The sequence below is a fragment of the Medicago truncatula genome, chromosome 6 (genome assembly GCF_003473485.1).
Source record: "Medicago truncatula cultivar Jemalong A17 chromosome 6, MtrunA17r5.0-ANR, whole genome shotgun sequence".
Lineage (NCBI taxonomy): Eukaryota > Viridiplantae > Streptophyta > Magnoliopsida > Fabales > Fabaceae > Medicago > Medicago truncatula.
In genome coordinates, this window is record NC_053047.1 from 36637406 (window position 1) to 36659101 (window position 21696).

The 21696-nt window shown below is 33.1% G+C and overlaps 3 protein-coding genes across 5 annotated transcripts; all 3 read left to right on the forward strand.

Moving 5' to 3' along the window:
• The first annotated feature begins 9140 nt into the window (after positions 1-9140).
• LOC11414077 (putative GEM-like protein 8) lies at positions 9141-12514 on the forward strand. 3 transcript variants are annotated; one of them, XM_039835018.1, is made up of 5 exons: positions 9141-9469; positions 9563-9637; positions 9988-10262; positions 10953-11077; positions 11445-12514. In XM_039835018.1, exons 1-5 carry the CDS (start codon positions 9394-9396, stop codon positions 11452-11454), a joined length of 561 nt encoding a protein of 186 aa, XP_039690952.1. In that variant the 5' UTR covers positions 9141-9393; the 3' UTR covers positions 11455-12514. The 3 variants fall into 3 exon arrangements, with proteins under 3 accessions (XP_039690952.1, XP_003620164.1, XP_013452850.1); XM_003620116.4 differs by lacking the exon at positions 11445-12514 and having other exon boundaries at positions 9142-9469; positions 10953-11323; XM_013597396.3 differs by lacking the exon at positions 11445-12514 and having other exon boundaries at positions 9146-9469; positions 9566-9637; positions 10953-11323.
• Positions 12515-15697: 3183 nt separating this feature from the next.
• On the forward strand, positions 15698-16288 carry LOC11408986 (uncharacterized). The gene has a single exon (XM_024786565.1). It carries the CDS (start codon positions 15698-15700, stop codon positions 16286-16288), a length of 591 nt encoding a protein of 196 aa, XP_024642333.1.
• A 2994-nt stretch (positions 16289-19282) lies between these two features.
• On the forward strand, positions 19283-20124 carry LOC120576108 (heterogeneous nuclear ribonucleoprotein A2 homolog 1-like). Its single transcript, XM_039827099.1, has 2 exons — positions 19283-20054; positions 20105-20124. The coding sequence occupies exons 1-2, from the start codon at positions 19283-19285 to the stop codon at positions 20122-20124; spliced, it is 792 nt and encodes a 263-aa protein (XP_039683033.1).
• Positions 20125-21696: the final 1572 nt, after the last annotated feature.

Sequence of the window (21696 nt, forward strand, 5' to 3'; positions counted from 1 at the left end):
AGATACATTAGAGTTTAGTTGGATATCAATACCCTCTAAACAAAATTTATTTAAGGCAAATGTTAATGAACTCATTATAGAAATATACGTATAAAAAATCGTGCATTCAACTTCTTAAAATTTAAAATATTATATTTTTAATATAAAATTACATTTTTTTGAAAAGGTAAGGACAATACATAAAATATATAAGGTTTGTGGTTCAAACCTCAACCACCAAACAAAAAGAGAATTGTTGTTGACACATTGCATAAGGTTGAGGCACACAAGTAATTTACGTTTTTGCCCCCTCGGTAGTTAACTGCCGAGGAAATAAGAAACCGGTTGCAGTTAACTGCCGAGGAAAACAATTATGCAGACAGTAGGTTCTGCATAATTCTAAAGCATTTCCAAGCCATTTTTCGGCCAGTTTTTACTTGTAATTAAACCAGAGCATTTTCAAAGGCAATATAAATCATACAACGTTGAAACTCGGTCTTAAACAAGAAAAATACAATATCTTTTACAATTGTCCATAATTAAATCAAACCGACATTTGGTTCAAATTACACAAACGTTTGAAATTCATCAAAACGTTACAAAGTGTCCATAATTAAACAACTCATTACACATCATTAAATTAAACCTCTACTTACATTCAACGCAATTGCATATGGAACGAACATACATATATAATATATTATCTTCCACCATATTCCGAAACATAAATCCGACGTCGCTATCGTCGCGAATAAGCCAAGGCATATAGTTTGCCGTTTTCTATGTGTATTCGTCTCTATCTTCTCCTAGGTCTATGCATGGCATTTGACCAAACAAGTGACGTGTATATTGATTTTCACCAATATGCTCAAAATAAGTGTTAAGTTGTGCCTTCAAATCATCAAGAGAGTCCGTCGGCGTTATCATAACCTTAACCGTCTTTTTAAACGCGGAGTATCTAACATGCCCTTCAATTTGTGCAACCTCAGACATGTCTCACTTTACAAAAGTTTTAAGAAAAGAATCATAGATTAGAACAAAATTAAATGAAATGTAATAACGAATAAATAAAGTGCGTAAACATTAATAATGAATAAATAAGTATTGCACTAGTTTCACCACATAAAAGTCATATCATATATATCAATATAAATTACTTAATGTTAATTATATATTGGCCACAAAAAATTGGCGTTACAATTTCGACCCCAAAATATACGTCGGTGTAATTTCTACCAAAAAAAAAAAAGGACTAACACCGACAAAAAAAATCACTCATTAAAGACCAAGTGATTGGAGAAGATCAAGTGACATAGAATCTTCATCATCTTCTGCAATAACTTCAAGATTTCGAGTTTCCAACTTCAAGATTTGTCAACACAACCACACACCTTTTGTAATAATTAGCAACAATGTGTCTCATGTCCGGAAAAGTCAACCACTTATCAACAAGATGTGCACAACTTTTTTTATTTGTGGGAGGATGTAAGCCATTTAAAGACATATCCCTATCGGTCACAATCACCTTAGGCATATTCATCTTTGACGTAAGAAGTTTACGCAACATTTTTAAAACCCAAACAAAGTTTTCCTCTTTCTCATGTGTCACAAATCCAAATCCAACCGAATATGTCAAATCGATCGAAGTGACCCCAACTACCTCAAACATTGGCATCCTATACATGTTGGTTTTGTAGGTGGAGTCCATAACCAAAACCGTTGGAAAATTTTAAACAAATTAACGGATGTTGGATGAGCCCAAAAGATATCTTCGATTGTAGTACTTTCACTTTGTGTTCTTGAGTAATAAGTATAGTTGTGCTCCTCCAACTTCGATATTAGAGCAACGACTTCTTGTCACCTCTATTTGCCTTCCATATTTGTTGACGTTCATTGTACACTTGCTTCACATTTTTCATGCAATGTGGTCTTTTGTTCTTCAAATGTATCAAAATATTTCTTGGAAGCATCTTGCTCTTGGTCAAGTCACGTACAATCTTCTTGTCGTCCTCCTTTAGTCTACCGGCAAGAATGTGTCCTTATAAAGCCGACTCCATCGCATGGTTGTGAACTCCATTAAGAATGTTCAATCCCCATTCCTTTGTTTGCTTACTTTGATATCCCTAATCATGAACAAACATCCACATTTTCTTGAGTTCGTTCTCGCATGCTTCGGTTTTTTTTTTTCCGGCACTTTGTGAGCTCCACTCCTTTCACACACTAGGCGGAACATTGGATTGATCAAGCTTGATCTTTGTGTAACAATTGTAAATCTCACCTTATTTGCTTGACGACGCGCCCACTCAAGTAATTATTCTCTATCTTTCGACTTAACGTCGTCCGAAAAAAACCTAGCAGTGTCGACCTCGTGGGCTTGAAGTGGGAGGACACCGGAGCCGCCAACATACTTTGAAGCTTCAACATGGACAAAAGCTCCATCAATGTTTGGTTTCGCTTCAATCTTAGGCGGTTTGACATCTCAGGAAAATTCGACAAAATTTGGTTTTAAAAGATCAATCTTCTATTTAAATTGAAAAGAACATCCGTATAATAATTATTAGCAACCGAAATTAAAATTAATATTTATTTTTACTAAGGAACAAGTTTTTTTTATTTAGAAATAGAAACATGGAACATGTGTTTTTACTTAGAAATAGTAACATGAAACATGTTTTTTTTCTTTTTTGAGTGGGGGGTGGATATTGGGTAATACCCTTTTTTTCTTGAGGCTCATCACTTTGAGCTGTTTGCTCTCCCCAAAGAACAGGTCTGCTTCTGCCACCACACACAAATTTGACACGTCGCAATGTGACCCTCACCATCTCACCTATACTCTCTTTCATATGTGATGGAATTACTAAATATACTTTGTAATTTCATCACATATGAAAGAGGGTATAGGTGGGGTGGTGAGAGTCACATGGCCGCATGTCACATTTATATGTGGTGATAGAAGATATGTGTGTCATCTATGGTGGTTAACTTATCACCACTTATTGTCCTTAATACAAACACAAAAAGATTTCCTTGACATAAATATTGAACAATTATTATTGACCTTTAAAATTATCCGTCTAAGTTCAAAACATATCTTACATATTCAAACAATTCATTAGTACTTTTTACACCGTTCATGGTTCATGCATAGCAACAAATATTTATATTTTATCACAACCATGATATCTTAAGACATAACACAACACGAGACTCTGTGTACTTTCAATTTGACTATTACTTTTCCCACCCGATCCAATTCTCATGCACCCCGTACAATTTTCAAATATGCTATTAAGTTTTCGGATTATAAAATCCGAAAACATCCAAAGTGAATTCAGATTCTAAAATCCGGACAATGCTTATGTATAATAAGCCATCAGACTCTCTCATATTTCATTAGTTTTGAGTTTTGCTTTTAAAAACAACAAAAAAACTAAGTAAAAAAAATGCTAAAAATCAGTCAAATAAAATCATAAAAATACCACCAAAAAATTCTAAAAATTAAAACTAACGCAATTTTTTTCGGATTTTTCTGAGAATATGAAAAATAAAAAAAAAAAAATGGGTCTAAACGATGGAATTTTGGATTTCTGGGGAAGTTTCGGAGCAATTTGATCAAGTAGCACGAAAACCTGATTTTTGACTAAGAACATCTAACAATGACCTAAAACAGAAGGATGCGAGTTAGGAAAATTAATATTGTCCATAAAATTAATATCTATGTTACAAAGATGTTCATAATTTGTGCTGATACAGTTCAGATTATATAATCCGAATTGTTTTTCACTTGAAAAAATGGTGTTTAAGGGGTGTTCAGATTATATAATCCGGAAAAATCAAATAGCGTGTCCTATTTTTTAGGGTTTCAGATTACAAAATCCGAAAAAAATCCGACAGTGAAAAACTCATTTTTTTCACCCTTGGGGAAAACTCAAATTCGGATTACATAATCTGAAGGACATTTTTGTAAAAAAAAAAAAGAGCGCACGAGAAATGAATAGGATGAGGAAAGTTATAGTCTTTCAATTTTGCAGCCACTATCATTTTTAGACCCAAATCATGTTCCAAAGTTATGTCCTTTGAAAAAATTTGGTAGCAAATGGGTTCAAAAATATACAAAAGTTGAGGTGGCAAATACACAAACTCAAGATATTTATTTCATTTTATCAAAGTTAAGGCAGCATCCGCAAACGAGTGAATCACAAGTTTAGGGTGGGGTTTAGCATGGAAATGGAGAGTTGTTTCCCACCATGGGAAAGTTAATGTTAACCATGGGATTAAATAAAGAATACACTCTTATCATACTCCTTCAACACTAGATTAATTTCACACTATCTTTCATCCATTCTCTTCCATGTCTTCACCACTAACATCAAACCCACTTCTCAATCTCTATCCTCAAAAACCTCAAACCTTCAAACACTTTACCTCTTTCAAAACAACCTCATATAAAACCAGTTAAAATATAACATAATTGAAATTAATTCATTGAAATCTGGATTAACATATTAGCTCATATAATTTTTTTAATTAAAAGTTAAGTATTTATCTTCATGTGTTCTTCAAAGTAATCTTCATCTTCTCCAATTTTTCTTTCTACAAGCTCAGATCTAGAAAACCACAACAACAACAATTACCACAACCTTTCTTAAATGAACATATTAAGTCCACATGAAGTCACCTATATTTCTTTCTACTCACTGCATATCCATCATTCTGCTATGATAGAAAATTGCAACTGGAAATTGTAAACATGGGGTGTCATTATTTCTGAGATTTAAAGAGGAAGTTATTGTTGCCATGAGTTTTTGCTTTATATTCATCCATTTCTTTTTTATCAAATTTTCAAAAGCTGAATTTAAATCTGAGAAAGTGAACCGAAGAGTAAAATAATTTCAATGGATTTCGGAAATATACATGTAGGAAAACATGAAGCAGTAACAAGAAGAAGAAGGAAACCTAAAAAAAAACGAGCAGAATTATTAAGTAATGAATGGAACAAGGGAATAAAATAAGTTTTTGGTGGTTTTCTAATTGAAGAAACAAGCAGTCCCATGAGAATGGCAAAACTTGGTTATTGGAACAAGAAAAAAATGATAATAATGGAACATTTGGTTCCTGAAAATGTTTTTTCCTTCTTCTGGGTATGTGAACAGGATGAATATTATGAATTTGCAAAAAAATCTAGTGTTGGCAGTCTATCATAAAGCTATGCACACCATATGGTCTGATGGTTAAAAAATAACTTTTCTATGATGGGAAACAACCGGCCATTCTCAGGCTAAACCCCACCAACCAAGTTTAGTCCTAAAAAATTGTCCTCAAAGTTGTAAAAGTCGAAAAATTGAATCCTCAAATTTACAAAATGACATTTTAGTTCCTAAAATTGAAGATTGTAGATCAATTTAGTCCCTTTATCAATCTACTTTGAAGCAATTTAAAAATCAGGCTAAAATATGCTTTTGGTCCTTGCAAATATGGCGAGTTTGGGTTTTGGTCCCTGTGAAAAAAAAACTTTTAATAAACGTCCATACAAAATATTTTGATTTTTAAAATAGTATTTGGACTCACTTTCTTGCTGATTTGGCAGGTTTTTGCTAATGTGGCTCATGATGACTATGCAAACTCATACATGTGGCACTTACGTTGCATTTCAATATTTTAAAAATATTTTATAAATCATTTAATAAAAAATAAAATTGTATAATAAAACAGTTTTTTAAACAATTTCACACATAGTTTTAAAACTCGGACCGGACCGGCCGGTTGAACCGATCAGATCGTGAACCGGTGATATGTCTGGTTCGAGTTGAACAACGGATCGGCCATGCAAACGAACCGGTAAGAACCGGAACGACTCGACCAAAACCGGTGACTCGGCCGGTTCGATGAACCAGACCGGTTCAACGCATAGCTGCTCCAATTTGATAAAAAAAAATCAGAAAAAACCAGGAAAGAAGAGAGAATGGAACACGATAGCAAGCCTCATCTAGTTCATGGAAAGAAAATTTAGAAATGAGGTATAATTGTATACACCAGATCTTAGTTACAATGAAGAAAAGAAATGAGAGAGATCAAATCTGAGAGAGGATGGCGGCTACTAAATTGAAAGAGGGAGGCTGCTGCATAACTTCATCTTGGAAAGTAGTGTAATAGGGTTTTTATTATTAGATAGGCTTTTTTTTTTTTTTTTTTTTTTGACTAAGTGGACCTTTAGGTTGGCTTTTAAAAGATATTTTATACACCTCCCGTAAAAACAAATAATAGTTCATACACTTTTTTTTAGAAAAATATTTCACACACTTTTTTTTAAGAAAAATGTTAATAAGTGTTTTATAAAAATATTGTTTTTCCTTTTTTAAGTGTTATAATTTTTTTTTTAATAGAGACTGAGTCATACAATCGAGTTATCCGATTTAATACGGTTCAACCAATGATTCATTGACCTAGTGATATGACCGAATCGATGACCGGTCCGATTTTTAAAACTATGATTTCACATGATGCTCTCCCGTTAAATTATTTCCAATTTCACCTTCATCAACCCATCCTGTTCTTAACCTTTATCCCATATCCTTCATTAAGAACCACATAGAACTAAGAAACTTCATCCATTCCACACCAATTTTTCTTTCAAACAAACACAACAACACATTACCATGAACTCAATTCATAACAAAACATCAATTGTTTCCAACCCATTCTAAACCAAAACTAACAGCAAAGTAAAACAAATTCAAGGGAAAAGGATTTGATATTGAAGATGAAGGTTAGGAGGAATTTTTTTGTGTAAAGATGAATCAATGGTTAAAGATGAGATGCAGATAAGAACAAGAAGAATATTTTTTATTTTTTTTGACGAGAAGAGATGTTTTTTAATTTTAATTTTCTGTAATAGTAAAATGAATTAAAGTTTTATCAATTGATTACAAAACTCCTTAAAAAAGAAGATATAGCTTACTAAAACAACGTATAGCCTATATAATACATAAACGTTTATCATGATAAACACTTAGACATAAGCTGCATCTTAAGATGTTTATCCAAATATTATTACCTGAATTGATTGATACAAGCTTTAAATCCAAGGGTCCTTTTTGTAATTTTTATAAAATTGGAGGGTGAAATTGCTCAACCCCTACAATTGCGAGGATGAAAATATTAAAATAACAATTAATCCATTGCTCAACTCCATGGTGGCCGAAGGCTAAGTGTGTGAATTTTTCTTTAGGACACCATATGCAGTGGAAAAACTCTTTTGTTTGTTTGGACATTGATTGATTGTTTTCATTTTATTGTTTTCGTTGACCGTGAATTTTGTAAAACTCTTTTAGTCTCTATGATATATCTTGTGCTATATGGACACGGTTTTTGGTTCTAATATATATATCATTTTAGCTTGTTAAAAAAATATACAATGTTTTTATATTTCTAATATACATGTTCTTTTTCCCGATTCTTGCATCTGATTCTAATCTGACCCACAATGGGTCTTAATTCAATATCTTTGTTTTTAAATGATTTTTCAATCTAACCCCACAATATTGGAGCACACGTCTGCCAATGGGTTTTAAGATGAAACATACTCTGGTAAAATTCCACATTTTAAAGAAGTGGATTAAGCAACTTTTTATTATAAAACTAAAAATATACTACTCCGTCCCTAAATATAAAAGTTTTTTGCAAAAATGACGGAGATTAAGAAAGTTGGTTGTAGTATTAAATTTGTATATAATTACTATTGTGAGAGAGTTAATTTATGTTTTCAACATAATATTTATTGTTGATTGATGAAAAAGATGTAAAATAAATAAGGGTATGTTGGTAAATAAATAATTAATGTACTTGGAAATACCAAAAGGGTCTTATAAAAATGGACAATTTTTTTTTCCAAAAGAGTCTTGTAATTAGGAACGGAGGTAGTATGAGGGAACACACTTATCGAAGTTGTTTGCGGTCAAATAACCTCCAATTATTGTAGTCAAAGATATTAATAGTTAGACCTGACCATACATTTTTTTTTAATGAAAAATTTAGGGCAAAGAGATGATGGTCAAATTTAAAGTAAAGAAGATTTTATTGTTTAAAGATCACTTATAATTTTTTTTACATTTATCTTCTTTCAAAAACATTATCAAAATTAAGAACTCGAATCCAGAACCTCCAAATTTAACACATAAAAATTTCATTTTAACTTGACTAAATTATGTTTGAAATATAAATTCAAACACAGACTTTTTAATCTTATCTACCAGTCAAGATGTGTTAAGTGCAATAAGGGTATTGATGACGTGTCATCTAATCTAATCCATCACTTATTGTGTTTGAATCAATTATTTTTGACAATATGTTTGAATCTTAACTGAAAATATATACAAATATAAAGACATTATAGTTGATTTTATTTTAATTTTAAGATAACTCAGCAACAACCTTTATAAAAAGGAACAGTATACTTGATTTGTTTTAAGGATGTTTGCATGACATGAATTTGAATTTGAATTTTCTTATTTCTTTTCTTTCTAGATATTCGTTGTACAGAAGTCAAGGATATTGCCACGCTTAGGTCAACTAACTATCTAATAGACAATTTAATTCAAAACCAAAAACTTATGGAACTTATGTTGTTGACTTCAAAAAAGCTGGCTTCAAACTCGTCTCATTAGGCTTACATTTCAACCTTGTGATTTGCAAATTAAAATTAGGCTTTGTCTTGGTATTACAGTCAATAGTCATAGAAAATTACATTATTGGATTAATTGTCTTGGTGCATAACAAAAAATATTAAAGAAAATATTAAACTTTGTTTTCAAAATCAACTCAACCAATTAGATGATTCAAACCCTTTCTTTAAATTTACGAGTCATTTAATATGAGGCGGATGTCAGAGAAAGAAGTCTGATTTGTTTTCGACAAGATCTATTAAACCAATACGATTCGAACCCTTTTTTAAGTCCATGAGCCATTTTACTTCAAAAAAAAAGTCCATGAATCATTTAATCGGGATAAAAAACCGAAAATATAGTCTGACCAATATATTAAAAATAAAATGAAAAGTCAAATCGGTGAAACTTTAAATCATTGTTTGAAATGTTTTAAACCACTGAAATCGAGATAAAACTGAAATCGGACAACTCAAGTAACCAAACCATAAACGATCACAGTTCATGGTTCAACCAATTGAACTGTCTGGTTGGATTTGTCAAACATTGGATTTGACACTAGTTGATATAATAATTAGTTGTGTTGTGAACATAATTGATAATTTAATATGCAAGGTTTTCAAATAGTCAATAATAGTATTCCTTTCTTCGGTACTTTCCTTGAAAAGGCTATTTATAACAGCACCAATTAGCACATATATTAGTTTTGTTAATGTTTTTGGAATAATTCAAATTTCTGAAATTCCTTAATCTGATGAAGTCTTTTGGAGCCTCTCCAAGTAGATGCTTTTTTGTCATTGACCATGATGATAATTTCCTCAAAACTCCAAGTAAGAATCAATATTTTTATTCCCTTTAGTTTCTTTAATTTCATCAAATCATATACCAATAACAAATTAAAAGGTTTTGTTTTGTGTTTATAGCAGATAAAGAAAACTCAAAGAGGGATTGCACAAGAAAGGAAAGAAGCAGTTTTGCATATAGTATTCATGAACATGGTAACTCATAGTTTAGATATCACATTGATTTATATTTCAATTCGAGGTTTTAAATTTCAGTCACGGTTATGATTATGTCACTAATATTACGGAAAATTATTGTTGATGTGCAACTGTGATTGCAAATATGTAGCACTGACACTTCACATAGAAGGCGTTTCTAAATTTAATTATTTCATTCTTTTTCCAAGTTATTACAACGTGCCAGTATCAAATATTCGTGTCTTTGTTTCATTCGTGATTAAACGTGGTTGCAGAAATCTCAAAAACCTTGACATTGCAGCCAAAGTAAGCGGTTGCGGACCTTTATTATAAAACCTTGCTCACAATGTGTTGTCTTATGATTGCAGTGAAATTAGGTCCTAAATTTTCTGAGACTTTGAAGGGTAAGTTAAGTTTAGGTGCCAAAATTATTCAAGAAGGTGGAAGAGGTAACATTTTCAAGCATATTTTTGGGATGCAAGAGGAAGAGAAACTCTTGAAAGCTTCTCAGTGCTATTTATATACCACAGCTGGTCCTATTGCTGGAATTCTATTTATCTCCACCGTAAAAGTTGCATTCTGCAGTGAAAGGCCTACAAGCTTCTCTTCTGCAGATGGGGACTTAGTAAAGGCACCTTACAAAGTAATCTTGAAACATACTTTAAGCTCAAGTCCTATGTTTTGATTAGCTTATTTGCATTTTTTATTGACTGTTTGAGTGATCTTACAAGATCAATTTATGACATGTCCATAAGTTATTTTTAGCTTATTTTCATAAGCTATAAGAGAGCTTAAGAAAACAACTTATGAGTGATCTTACAAGAGCAATTTATGACATGTCCATAAGTTATTTTCAGCTTATTTTCATAAGCTATAAGAGAGCTTAAGAAAACAACTTATACCTTATACAAAAATAATTTAACTTTATTTTATCTTTTTTCATAGAAATCGCTTACATGTAAGCACTAATATGAAGTACTTATGTTATAAGTGCTTCATTAAGCTGTTTACTCAACCAAAGCCTTGGGACCTGTTTGAATTGACTTATTTGAGATTATCTACTGGTATATGCACTTACCAGATTGTTTGTGAGAGCTTATGATATGCCCACAAACTATTTTTCAGCTTATTTCCACAAGCTTTCCGAAATAGCTTATGAGAGCAACTTACAACTTATACAAAAACAATCTAACTTATATTATGTTGTTGTAGAAATAGCATATACTATGACTTATGAGCGCTTAATTAAATAGTTTAAACAAACAAGACCTTAATTCATAGAATTTTTATCAATATATTGCATTCTTCTGATATAAAGGTTCTTGTTATGCAGGTTTTGATACCAATGGAGAAGATAAAAGAGGTGAATGAAAGCATGAATGTGAACAAGCTAGAACAGAAATATATAGAAGTAGTGACTAAGGATGACTCTGAATTTTGGTTCATGGGATTTTTAAGGTATGAGAAAGCTATCAAGAATCTCAATAATGCCATTTCCATGGCCAATAAATTCTGAAAGGAAAACTTGAACATAGTTTTTTTTTTTTTTTTTTGAGAGACAAAAACTTGAATATAGTTAAGTCTCATCTTGTAGTTTTTTTTTTTTTGCATAGTTAGATTATAGATGAAGTTTTGTAAGGTGAATGAAATGTTAATCAATCCAAATCTTATATCTTATGGTTGTTGTATTTAACTCATCCCTTATTTTTTGGTGATTAAGAATTGAAAAACTAAGTTTCATGCTATGATGAAATACATTACTTGTAGTATAATCAACAACTTTTTGTCACTGTTTGAATAAAAATAATTAATTAAACGTTTATAGGGAAACTTGATCAACTCTAAGAACTTTGTGTGTGGGCATATAGGGAATGAGTTGAGTACTAAAAGCAAGTTATTAAAGGTATGATAATTGTTTCTCTTGTTGAATGTGCAATTTTCATAGAAACATTTTTGTTTCTTTTACAACAAATTTAAGCCTTTTTGTCAGTGGTTCTCTGCTACTGTCTTTTGTTTACAACACAAACAACATATAGAAAGTAGAAGATAAAACAAGAGATAGAGAAATAAGAGTATAAAATGGTGTGCATACACTTCAATATAATCATATGATGTACATGTTTTCTTTATATTGGAGAAAAGGAAAAGTATTACTATTAATTACAGTGGTATTAATCATCATTTTACAACCATTCTTGAAAGGATTTGAACTCCGTACCTTTATGTTGTACGATCAAACTCTTATCACCAAACTAGCACTTTATAAAAACATGAGTTACATAAATGCATAACATTTATGATATTCATGTCTTTCCGAAAACAAAGGTCTGGTCCAATTTTGATTAGTTTTATTCATTTCTAGTATTATTTAACCTAGAATCCCTTTTAAACATAACCCTAAATGATGGAATTTTATCACTAAGAGCTAAATGCTTACAATAACCAACCGTCTTTACTTACTCCATACAAGGAGTGTGTTAGAGAGAAGCAAAGAACAAAGTAATGTTATATCAGATACATGTGCGATACAACAAAAAGAATTCAAAGAAAACCATTACAAGAAATTAAGATGATTTAGCCACCATGTGGTAGTCAAAAGCGAAGTTGTTGTGTTTGGCTTTTAGCCAGCCAAATAAGATTTCGCTTTTATGTTGTCGAGCAATTGGTAGATATATTATCATTTTTATTCTTGACGATTCTTGAATTTCTTTCTTTCCATAAGACCCAAATTGTAGAAAACAAAATTAATTGAAAATTGTAGAAACCTCTTAAGGAGCCAAATTGAGTTAAACAATCCAAAATATGATAAGGAGTAACCATGACGAAGCCTAATTAATTCAAAACAACGATCCACATTTGTCAAAAAAGTCGCGGTGAAGAAACAGATGAGCCACTCCCTCTAGATTACCACACCTTCCCGCACAAGAATGAGAAGTAGCCTGAATCACCCATTGCTTGAACAGAATATCTTTCATTGGAAAGCGGTTGAGAAAGAGACGCCACAAAAAAATATTGACTTCGAAAGGAACATCTTTATGCCAAAATACAAGGCTGTCATCTGCAATGATATGTTGAATTGCTGATTGTTGAAGAAAATTATAAGCACTATTGACATTGTAATTTTTTGAAGATTCCAAATTCCACATCCACTTGTCATTAATGTTAACCTGCAAAATAATACAGTTCAACAACACTAGACTCCCTCAGTCGTTCCTTCACCAAAGCCCATAACCTCCCACACCACTTCCAAGCCACAATAGCAATTTTTTTTTATTATCAGAAAGCTAAAAAAGGCAGCCGAACCTATCCTTCAAAGTTACATCTTCCAATCAAGGAACCCACCAAAATAATAATGAATTTCCATCCCCTAACCCACACATAAAATTATCACCAATCCAACTTCATATAGCCTAACCAACACCACGACCAATGCTGACCAAGTTGCTCCACCCCACTGAACCACCCTCCCCCACTGCATGTAAAAAACAATCATTTTTTTTGTTTGTTTGTAATTTTCTATAAATATTTAATTTTAATAGGTTTTGTTAGAATATATAAATTACAAAACTAAACTTGTAACAAAATCACACTTTTTAGAAAAAATTATTTTCTTAATTTAATATCCAAGTTTATTTATTTATATTTATATTGTAACAAGTTTATTTATTTATATTTATATTGTAAATTATATTTTTTAGGTTAAAGTTTTTGAACAAGGTTTTATAGGGTTAAATTAGTAAATTAATTTTTTTATGCTATCCAGCGAATTTTAAATCCAACTCATATTGATGACAAAAAAATTAAACTAACAAAGCATGATAAAATAATTTCAGCACTAACTTATTATATTTGGTTGTGACATCAATTACTTGATTGAGACAAAATATCTTATCCTATTTTTTATCTTGGACATCAAACCATCCATAACACTCCCTTGGGAAATGGGTTTGGAGGGTGTTGAAGGAAAGGGAGAGTTTGTGGTATAAGGTGCTCGGGACGCGATATGGGGAGGAGGGGGAAGGTTGCGGTTTGGTGATGGGGGCGGGTCAATTTGGTGGCGTAATTTGAACCAAATTCGATCGGGGGAGGGCCTTATAGATGCTAGGGAGTTGGAGGATAATATTATTAGGAAAGTTGGGAATGAGACGTCCACTTTGTTTTGGGAGGACCTACGGGCTTGATGACATTATGTTAGCTAGGTCTTTTAGTAGACTGTTTGAGTTAGCGGAAAATAAGCTAGTTACTGTGGAGGATATGTTTTTGTCAAGGTGGGAGGTTGATGGAGAGGCGTGGAAGTGATTGCGGAGGTTATTTGCGTGGGAGGAAGGGTTGGTTGAAGAGTGTGCAGATCGTTTGTCTTCTATTATTTATTTGGCGTCTATTTATGAATAAATTAGCTACGAAGGACAATCTGTGTAGGAGACGTGTTCTTGACATTTCTCAAGTTTCTTGCTCGGCTTTATAACGGTCGTCTTTGGCTTCTGATGTCGGGTTGGTTAGGCATTTCTACAGTATCCCATGGGAATATCCTATCTCATGCAAGTCATTTTGGAAGCCTCGGTAGATTTTTCAAGAATTCTAGGACGATATTTACCATTATTTGGATTTCGCTTCTCTGTTATATGGAAATATTGTAACAGAAGGACTTTCCACAATAAGATGGATCAACTTGTGTCAGCTAGCAGAAAAGGTTAAGCTCCAAACTTATTGGTGGTTGAAAGTGTTCTTTATTTCGTTCGATTTCAACTATCTTTCTTGGAGCTTCAACCATGTACGTTGCTTATAGGTTGTTGTGTAATTTATTTTTTTCTGTTGTTTTTTGGGGTATTTTTGTAGTCTAACTGCTATGTAATTGATCACTTTTTAGTCTCCTCCGACACTTCTTGTGCTTGAGGGACTGCTTTGGTTTTTAATATAATTTCGCTTAGTTTCTTAAAAAAAAACCACTCCCTCTGTCTCATCTTATAAGTCAATTTGAAAAAAATTGTCCTAAGTTATAGGTTATTTTATAATACCAACAAAAAATTAATGCTTCTTTTTCTATCACACACTTTATTGAGAAACTTTTGATGAAAACAAGTACTATTTTGAAATATTATCAAAAGTTTTTCAATTAGATCCACGTCTCTATGTTTTTGACAAAGACAAGAACTACTTTGAAATATTAATAGAGTTATACTAATTTGAGAGTGACTTACTCATTTATCTTTTATGTATCATTAATAAAGGATAATTTAGTAAAATAATTCACTATTTCACTTATATATATATATATATATATATATATATATATATATATATATATATATATATAGGACATATCTAGTGAGAATGAGTTTGTTATGTGAGAATATGAGAATAGTTTATCAACCATTAGATCAAAAATATATGATTCAGATTAAAAGTTCCATTTTAACCAACACATGTATCTGATGATATAGCTTTTTCCATTCTCTCAAAGTTGCCTCTTAAATCTTTTAAGCGTTTTGAATGTGTTCGCAAATCATGGTCTCTCTTGTTTGAAAATCAGGACTTCATGACCATGTTTTGCAGCAATTTCTTATCCAATTCTCTCCGTCGTTCTTACTACGATGGAGCATCTCTCATCCTAACAGAGTCGAAAGGTAATGAATCTGATGTTTTCTATTCTCTTGCTGGTGAGAAGTTTGAGAAAAAAGTCAAATTAGATTTCTCAAATCCATTTGAAGAAAATTATGATATTGGTATTTTTGGTTTTGGTAGCATTAGTGGCATACTTTGTCTCCATCAATATGATGAAGAAGATCATGACCAAATTCTATTGTGGAACCCAGCTACCCAAACAATCAAGCTCCTTCCTCCCAGTGAGGTTGAGGAGGCTGAGTCGTATATCCCCGATCTTCTTGATATTTACGTTATGTCCCGTCTTCATGGATTTGGTTATGACCTTGTTAAAAATGACTACAAGGTCATTCGATATATAGAGGTTTCTGTAGAGACAAGTGGTTACTCTATAGTGACATTGAAAAACTTAACAGTACTTCAAATTTTGAGTGGTTGGGGGAGAACTTTGGGCCGTCATGGGAGATGTATAGCCTAATGAGTGACTCGTGGAAAGTGCTTGATGTTGACATGCCTTATTCTTCTGATCGTACTGAGGGCACCCAAGTCTACATGGATGGAGTGTGCCATTGGTTGTGTGAAAAAGATGAAAAACATAGCCCCGCTGGACCATGTTTGGTGTCATTTTACTTGAGCAATGAGGTGTTCCTTATAACACCTATTTCCTCGGACGAAGATGATTGTTTTGATGTTGGAGCAAAGTGGATAAACTTGGCTGTGTTAAATGGGTCCATTGCCTTGATCTCATTTCAAAAAAAGACGACTACTTTTCACATATCAATTTTGGGTGAGCTCAGTATAAAGGAATCGTGGACCAATCTCTTCAATGTTGGACCGTTGGCTTGCGTCCAGCGTCCTATCATAATGGGGACAAAGGGGGAAATATTCTTTATAAAAAAAGATATGGAAGTAGCTTGGTTTGATCTGAGTACGCAAATGATTGAGCAGCTTGGTTATAAAGCCGAGAGCCTTCGCTGCAGGATAGTAAATTACAAGGAAAGCATTCTTCCATCCCTCAAAAAAGAAAAGAAAAGAAAGCATTCTTCCATTACAGGAATAAGTAGTTAATTGTTTTTTCTTGTTATCACTTGTTGGGATATCACAATTATTGTCAAGTAAACTAGGAAACTACTTGAACTTGCTTTTGCATTTTTATTTTGAATGTTTACTCTTGTTTTATTTTCAAACTTATCTGGCTTCTATATCAATAAAATGAATGATATTTTGCTTTTATCGAATGGCCTCCCTTTAGTTCTATGTAGTAATAACTTATATATGGAAAACTTTATAATCTAATGAGCAACCAAAGAGTTTTCGTAGAAATAAAAGATTGTGTTTCGGTAACTTTTGTATAAGAGGGAAAAGAGTTTACTCTCCTTGTGATTTTTTCTCTAATTTAATATTCCAGGTTCTTGAGAAATTCAATGTCATCTAATAAATGTCTTTTGCTTCGATTAATTGCTTTTCAGACAAGTTTTTCGAAATTTTGTCGGTCGAACCATTATTTGGGTGTTAAGTTTGAGGTGATCAAATTTGTGTTTACAACAAATCTGCAGTTGGAGTCAACTGCTTAGTTAAGAATGGATGTCAATTTCTCTTGAATGAATTTGGATTTTTAACTACTTACTGTTAAATACAATGTCCATGCAATTTGCTTTTTATAGCGTAACATTATTAATCATCTGAAACCAAATCTTCATTGAATTTATTATTTGTTCAATTTGTCTTTCTGCTCTTTATGTTTAAATTGTGATAACAAAATATATGTTACAATACTGTGACAGAATATTTGTTTTCTGTTTTTCGGCTTTCAATTTATATTGGACTTCAGAAAAGTTTAAAGAAGAATTGCCACTTGCCGTTAGGTTTCTAGAATGTTATTTCAAAAGTAGCTTAATTTCAACTTAACATTTAACATCACCTCTGGATGTTGGATGGTTATTTTGAATTTGATACACAAGCTCAAAAGTAGACCATTGCAGAATATGATATGTTTGTTCCTTCACAATTTTCTGCCGCTTACTTTAATCACTTTGATCATCATCAACAAGCGCGTGCACACAGACACTTTGATCACTTATGTGCTTTCCTTTTGTCTCCGTTTGCATAAAAAAATCAATTAAGCATTTTAGGGAAACTTGATTAATTTTAAGAGCTTTTTGTGTGGGCATATTGGGAATGAGTAACCAAAAAAGGCAAAAGCAAGTCCTTTATTGCTAGCCGACAGCTCTCAAGTCTGTATCCCTCGTTTAATATTAGTGTAGTCTTTCTTTTCTAGGGAATTTTACCCTTGTTGTTAGAAAAAAGCGCGCATTTTAGAATAATATATATCGTTCGAAAGTACACTTTCCAAGTATTATTTTCAAGGGTCATGTGAACAAGTGTCCACGTGTTAAGGATTCAAAATTAAAAATGATTGATGAAGTTTAGGCAGAAAATGTTACTTTTTGTTGTTTCAATATGTTGAATGCACAATTTCCAAGACAAAGTCTCCATTTTAAACTTATTAACAAATGCCGTAGAGCACTTATTAGCATTTCCCTATTTTTAAAATATGGAATAGAGAAAAATTGCTCTAAAAAAAGTTGTAGCCATATCCAAAGAAAGTGTTGGTGGGTTAATTGCAAACAGTGGTGCCATCAGTTACTGTAAGATCATCCAATAAATTTTGCATAAATTAAAACAATAGTTGTAATACTAAGATTTTTAAAAATATGTGTATTAGAAGATGCTTTGGAAAATGAAAATCCCTCGAAGAATGAAGGTTTTGTTATGCAGGGCAGCAAGAGGATGTTTACCAACACTACAAAGGGTTCAACAAAGGGCCGGGTGTTAATTGTACGGACAAATGTGAGTATTGCACGAGTAACTACGAGAATAAGTTGTATGAATAAATGCATCAAATTCAAGCAGCCATACCAGAATATACAAATTGGATGAACCTCTCGACCGGAGCTGTAGTACACTAACCACCATCGTCGTCGAAGTTCACAAGGATTTCAAGCTGAAGCTTCAGAAACTCTTTGCAGTGCGTACACTTATCCAACACAAAGTTGAACCAAAACAGAGGAATGTTCACATACTTTCCTCATGATAACAACTTCTTCAGAAACTTCACCAATATCATCACCAAATTGTGAACAGCATCGCTAATGAGAAGACACAAAAACAGAATCGAAATATAGTTGAAGTTCTAAAACATCAAAAGAAAAGGAATGGAGGGAGTAGTATCTAACATATATCTCTAATAATTGACAATATTTGTATCACTATATTTGGATCCGGGCCTCGTTTTCTTTTTAAACCTATATGGCTTCTATAGCAATAAAATAAATGATATTTTGCTTTTTTCGAATGACCTCTATTTTTTGTAGAAATCAAATGAGCAACAAAAGAGTTTTCGTAGAAATAAAAGATTTTGTTGAATTTTTTTTGTTCTATTTGCTGTATATGAATGGTTTGTGCTCTTCATTGCGATCTTTGTACGGTCTGAATGTTGAAGCAATGCTCATTTATGTTAGAAATTAAATCAAGAAATATCTAGAAGAGTATAGAAGCTTGGAGTTACTCTTTGTCATTAAGAGTTAAAAATATCTATATTATGTAGCACCACCTAGAATAATCTTGTAACCAAAAGAATAATCTAGTGCTGATTCTACACCACCTCTGTAGGAATAATCTAGCACCATCCATAGCTAGAAAAATCTAGTAACCGATATTAAGTTTAAGAGCCTATAAAAGGCACATGCTTGTACCATATTGTATCATCAAGTCTTCGACAATAAAATTAGTGTGTGTTCAAAGAAATTCTCCATTGTTCTCTTAGTTATAAACTTTGTGAGTTTGTGTCCCACTGATATCAAATTGGTATCAGAGCAGGTTAGGTCCTGCAAGTGTCAGTGTCAAAAATAGTCTAAGTGTGTGAGGAACAAAAGAGTTCTCATTGTGTCGAAATTATTGTAAGCATATTCTGAGAAAGATATGTCAAACAATAATTTCAATATCGTTTGGTCCGGTCCTAAATTGAATTCTGAATTAGATTTCAATTATTGGGAATTTATGATGACAACACATCTTAAAGCTCACAACATCTGGAGCTATGTGGAGTCTGGTTTGCAACAAGGAGCTGATGAACTTGCTCGTAGAAGGGACCAGCTGGCACTATCACAAATTCTTCAAGGAATAGATTACTCAATTTTCGGCAAAATAGCAAATGCGAAGACTTCGAAAGAAGCGTGGGACATATTGAAGTTGTCACATAAAGGAGTAGAGAAAGCTCAGAAATCAAAGCTGCAGTCTCTGCGTAGAGAATACGAAAGGTATGAAATGTCCAGTTCTGAAACAGTGGATCAATATTTTACTCGTGTTATAAATCTTGTCAACAAAATGAGAGTGTATGGAGAAGATATTCAAGATAGCAAGGTGGTGGAGAAAATTCTACGCACCATGCCGATGAAATATGATCATGTGGTGACTACGATATTGGAGTCCCATGATACCGATACCTTGTCGGTAGCAGAGTTGCAGGGAAGCATTGAAAGCCATGTCAACCGAATATTGGAGAAGACTGAAAAAGTAAAGGAGGAAGCCTTGAAGAGCCAGGTGAACCTCAACAACGTTGCTGAATCCAGTCAGATGGGTGAAGCTAGAACTCGTGACAATTTCAACAATGGAGGAAGAGGAAGTTTCAGAGGAAGAGATCGAGGAAGCTTTAGAGGAAGAGGACGTGGCAACTTCAACCAATGGAGAGACAACAATTACAACAATTTCAATCAATCCCATCAAGGAAAAGGTGGAAACAATTTTGGTTCCAATAACCGTGGCAGAGGAAGAGGTTATTACAACCAAGAGAGAACAAATAATGGTTGTTTTAATTGTGGAAAGTATGGGCACAAAGCAGCTGACTGCAGATATAAACATCAAGCAAATATGGCAGAGAATTCATATCAACATTTTGGCGAGTCTTCTCAAAATCAACATAGTTTATTTTTAGCAAGCAATACACTTTCAGAAGAAGAAAATATTTGGTATTTGGACACCGGGTGTAGTAATCACATGTGTGGGAAAAAGGAATTATTTTCTTCTCTGGACGAAATGGTAAAATCTACCGTGAAGTTTGGAAATAATTCAAATATTCCAATTGAGGGGAAAGGCCAAATTGCTATCAGATTGAAAGATGGATCACAAAATTTTATTGGTGATGTTTTCTATGCTCCCGGTCTTCATCATAATCTCTTGAGCATGGGACAGCTGTCTGAGAAAGATTACAACATGCAGATTCACAAAGGCTATTGCACGTTGATTGATGGAAATGGGAGATTCATCACAAAGGTAAAAATGTCTCATAACCGCCTATTCCCTCTAAGAATTCAACATGATCAATTTCCGTGCTTGAGTTCAATAATTCCAAATGATGATTGGTTGTGGCACATGAGATTTGGTCACTTTCATTTTTCTGGATTGAATTATCTGTCACGAAAAGAATATGTTTCTGGTTTGCCTGTTGTGAAAATTCCAAGTGGTGTATGCGAGACATGTCAAATGGGAAAGAAGCATAGAGAATCATTTCCAACCGGAAAGTCTTGGAGAGCAAAGAAACTCTTGGAGATCGTTCATTCAGATTTGTGCTCGGTTGAAATACCAACACCTGGTGGATGCAGGTATTTTATTACTTTCGTTGATGATTTTAGCAGAAAGGCATGGGTATATTTTCTAAAGCAGAAATCAGAAGCTGTTGATTCCTTCAAGACATTCAAAGCGTTCGTAGAAAAACAAAGTGGTTGTCCAATCAAAGCACTAAGAACAGACAGAGGCCAAGAATACCTCGTCGGCACAGATTTCTTTGAGCAACATGGAATCCAACATCAATTGACAACAAGATATACTCCTCAACAAAATGGAGTAGCTGAAAGGAAGAACAAAACAATCATGGATATGGTGAGATGTATGCTGAAAGCCAAACAAATGCCAAAGGAATTTTGGGCAGAAGCAGTTGCTACTGCAGTTTATATTTTGAACAGATGTCCAACAAAAAGTGTTCAAGAGAAGGCTCCCGAAGAAGCATGGAGTGGAAGGAGGCCCTCAATCAGGCACCTCAGAGTTTTTGGATGTATTGCTTATGCTCATGTACCAGATCAAATCAGAAAGAAGTTAGATGATAAAGGCGAGAGATGTATTTTTATTGGCTACTGCTCAAATTCAAAGGCCTATAAGCTTTACAATCCAGAGACCAAGAAGGTGATCATCAGTAGAGATGTGACATTTGATGAAGGAGGAATGTGGAATTGGTCATCAAAGTCACAAAAGGAGCCGATTGTAACTCCAAATGATTATGAAGAGGAAGATGAGCATGTAGATACAACACCTGATGAGCCTGAAACATCGAACAGAGAAAAAAGGAATCGAAGATTACCAGCTCGACTACAAGATTGTGTTTTGGGTACCGACAATGACCCATCTGATGAAGAGATCATTAA